This window comes from Acomys minous, assembly GCF_964271855.1.
Source record: "Acomys minous genome assembly, chromosome: 10".
Classification (NCBI taxonomy): Eukaryota; Metazoa; Chordata; class Mammalia; order Rodentia; family Muridae; genus Acomys; species Acomys minous.
In genome coordinates this window covers 120,730,698-120,732,167 of record NC_140491.1, presented here as the reverse complement: position 1 = coordinate 120,732,167, position 1,470 = coordinate 120,730,698, and the positions used below count along the sequence as shown (strand labels likewise).

Sequence of the window (1,470 nt, the reverse complement as noted above, 5' to 3'; positions counted from 1 at the left end):
TTTATAGTCATGAGTGCTAGGTGTGTATATACTTAAACATGGAATATTTTGAGGTCTACTGCATTTATTGTGTTTCGATGTTAGAACAAATACACATTTTACTGTTTTAAAATATAGCTCAGAGCTTTAATATATGTCATAATTATAATTTTCCATAAAAATTCCAAGCATTATATATAAGTGGACACGTACATGGCATATAATTCTTTAGGACCACAATTTTATTTTCAGTTTTTGAAGGGCCTCTTTCACATCCTTGTTCCTCAGGCTGTAAATGACAGGATTCAGCATTGGGATCACAAGAGTGTAGAACAGTGAAGTCATTTTGTCTTGATCCAGAGCATAAGAAGAACTTGGCCGAAAATACATGAAAAGCATAGTTCCCTGGAAAATGGCCACTGTGGTGAGATGGGAGGTGCAGGTGGAGAAAGCTTTGAACCTCCCCTCAGCAGAACGGATCTTCAGGACTGATAAAATGATGTAACAATAAGAGACTAGAACTCCTGAGATGGTGCTCAGTTCAATGAAACCAAAAACAGTAAATAAGGCCAGTTCATTTACTTGTATATCAGAGCAAGAGAGCAGGTAAAGTGGAGGTAAATCACAGAAGAAGTGGTTGATCTCATTAGAGCCACAGAAACATAAACGGAAGGCCAAGGTTGTATGTATCAAACCATCTGTTGTTGCCACCAGGTAAACCCCAGCCATGAGCAAGGAACACACCCTGCTGGACATGTTCACTGTGTAGAGCAAGGGGCTGCTGATGGCCTGGTACCTATCAAAGGCCATTACTGCTAGCAGTAGACACTCAGAGTCTGCAAAGACACAGAATGTCAAGAACTGCAGAGCACAGGTGACAACAGGAATTGATTTCTCCTCAGCTGAGAGATCTACCAGCATCTTGGGTCCAATGGCTGTGGAGTAGCAGAGGTCACAGAAGGAGAGATTGCTGAGGAAAAAGTACATAGGTGTGTGGAGCTGTGAGTCCACTCTAATTAAAATGATCATCCCAAGATTGGCCAGAAGTGTAATGAGATAAACAAGTAGGAATGTGGTGAACAGGGCTGCTTCCTTTCCAGGGTTATTGGTAATTCCCAAGAAAATGAATTCATCCACAGAGGAGCAATTTCCTTTATCCATTCTTCATTCCTCTTAAGTAAAATTTAAAAGATAATTCCCAAATTGGGTGACTGCACTCTAAAATATCTGTAAAAAAGAAAATAATTTATTCTCTGGATTTTCCCTCAGAAATCTATTCATTCACATTACTCATAAATAGATCTTTAAGATATTTATCGTAACAATATATCTGATGGCCTGATGGTTCAGTTGTTATGATAAGTGGCATCTAGAAAACATAGAGAAAAACATAACTACTTATATTTTTAACATGTTTGACACCTCTTTCCTTTAATTTTGCAAACATATTTCTGATTTACTGAAATCTTACTTAATCTTCAATGTATGTGT

At 38.0% G+C, this 1,470-nt stretch overlaps 1 protein-coding gene across 1 annotated transcript; it reads right to left on the bottom strand.

Annotated features, from left to right (window-relative positions):
• Positions 1-207: 207 nt before the first annotated feature.
• On the bottom strand, positions 208-1,140 carry LOC311606847 (olfactory receptor 5W2-like; the record flags this gene model as incomplete). The annotated part of the gene is made up of 1 exon (XM_084798255.1): positions 208-1,140. One exon carries the CDS (start codon positions 1,138-1,140, stop codon positions 208-210), a length of 933 nt encoding a protein of 310 aa, XP_084654381.1.
• Positions 1,141-1,470: the final 330 nt, after the last annotated feature.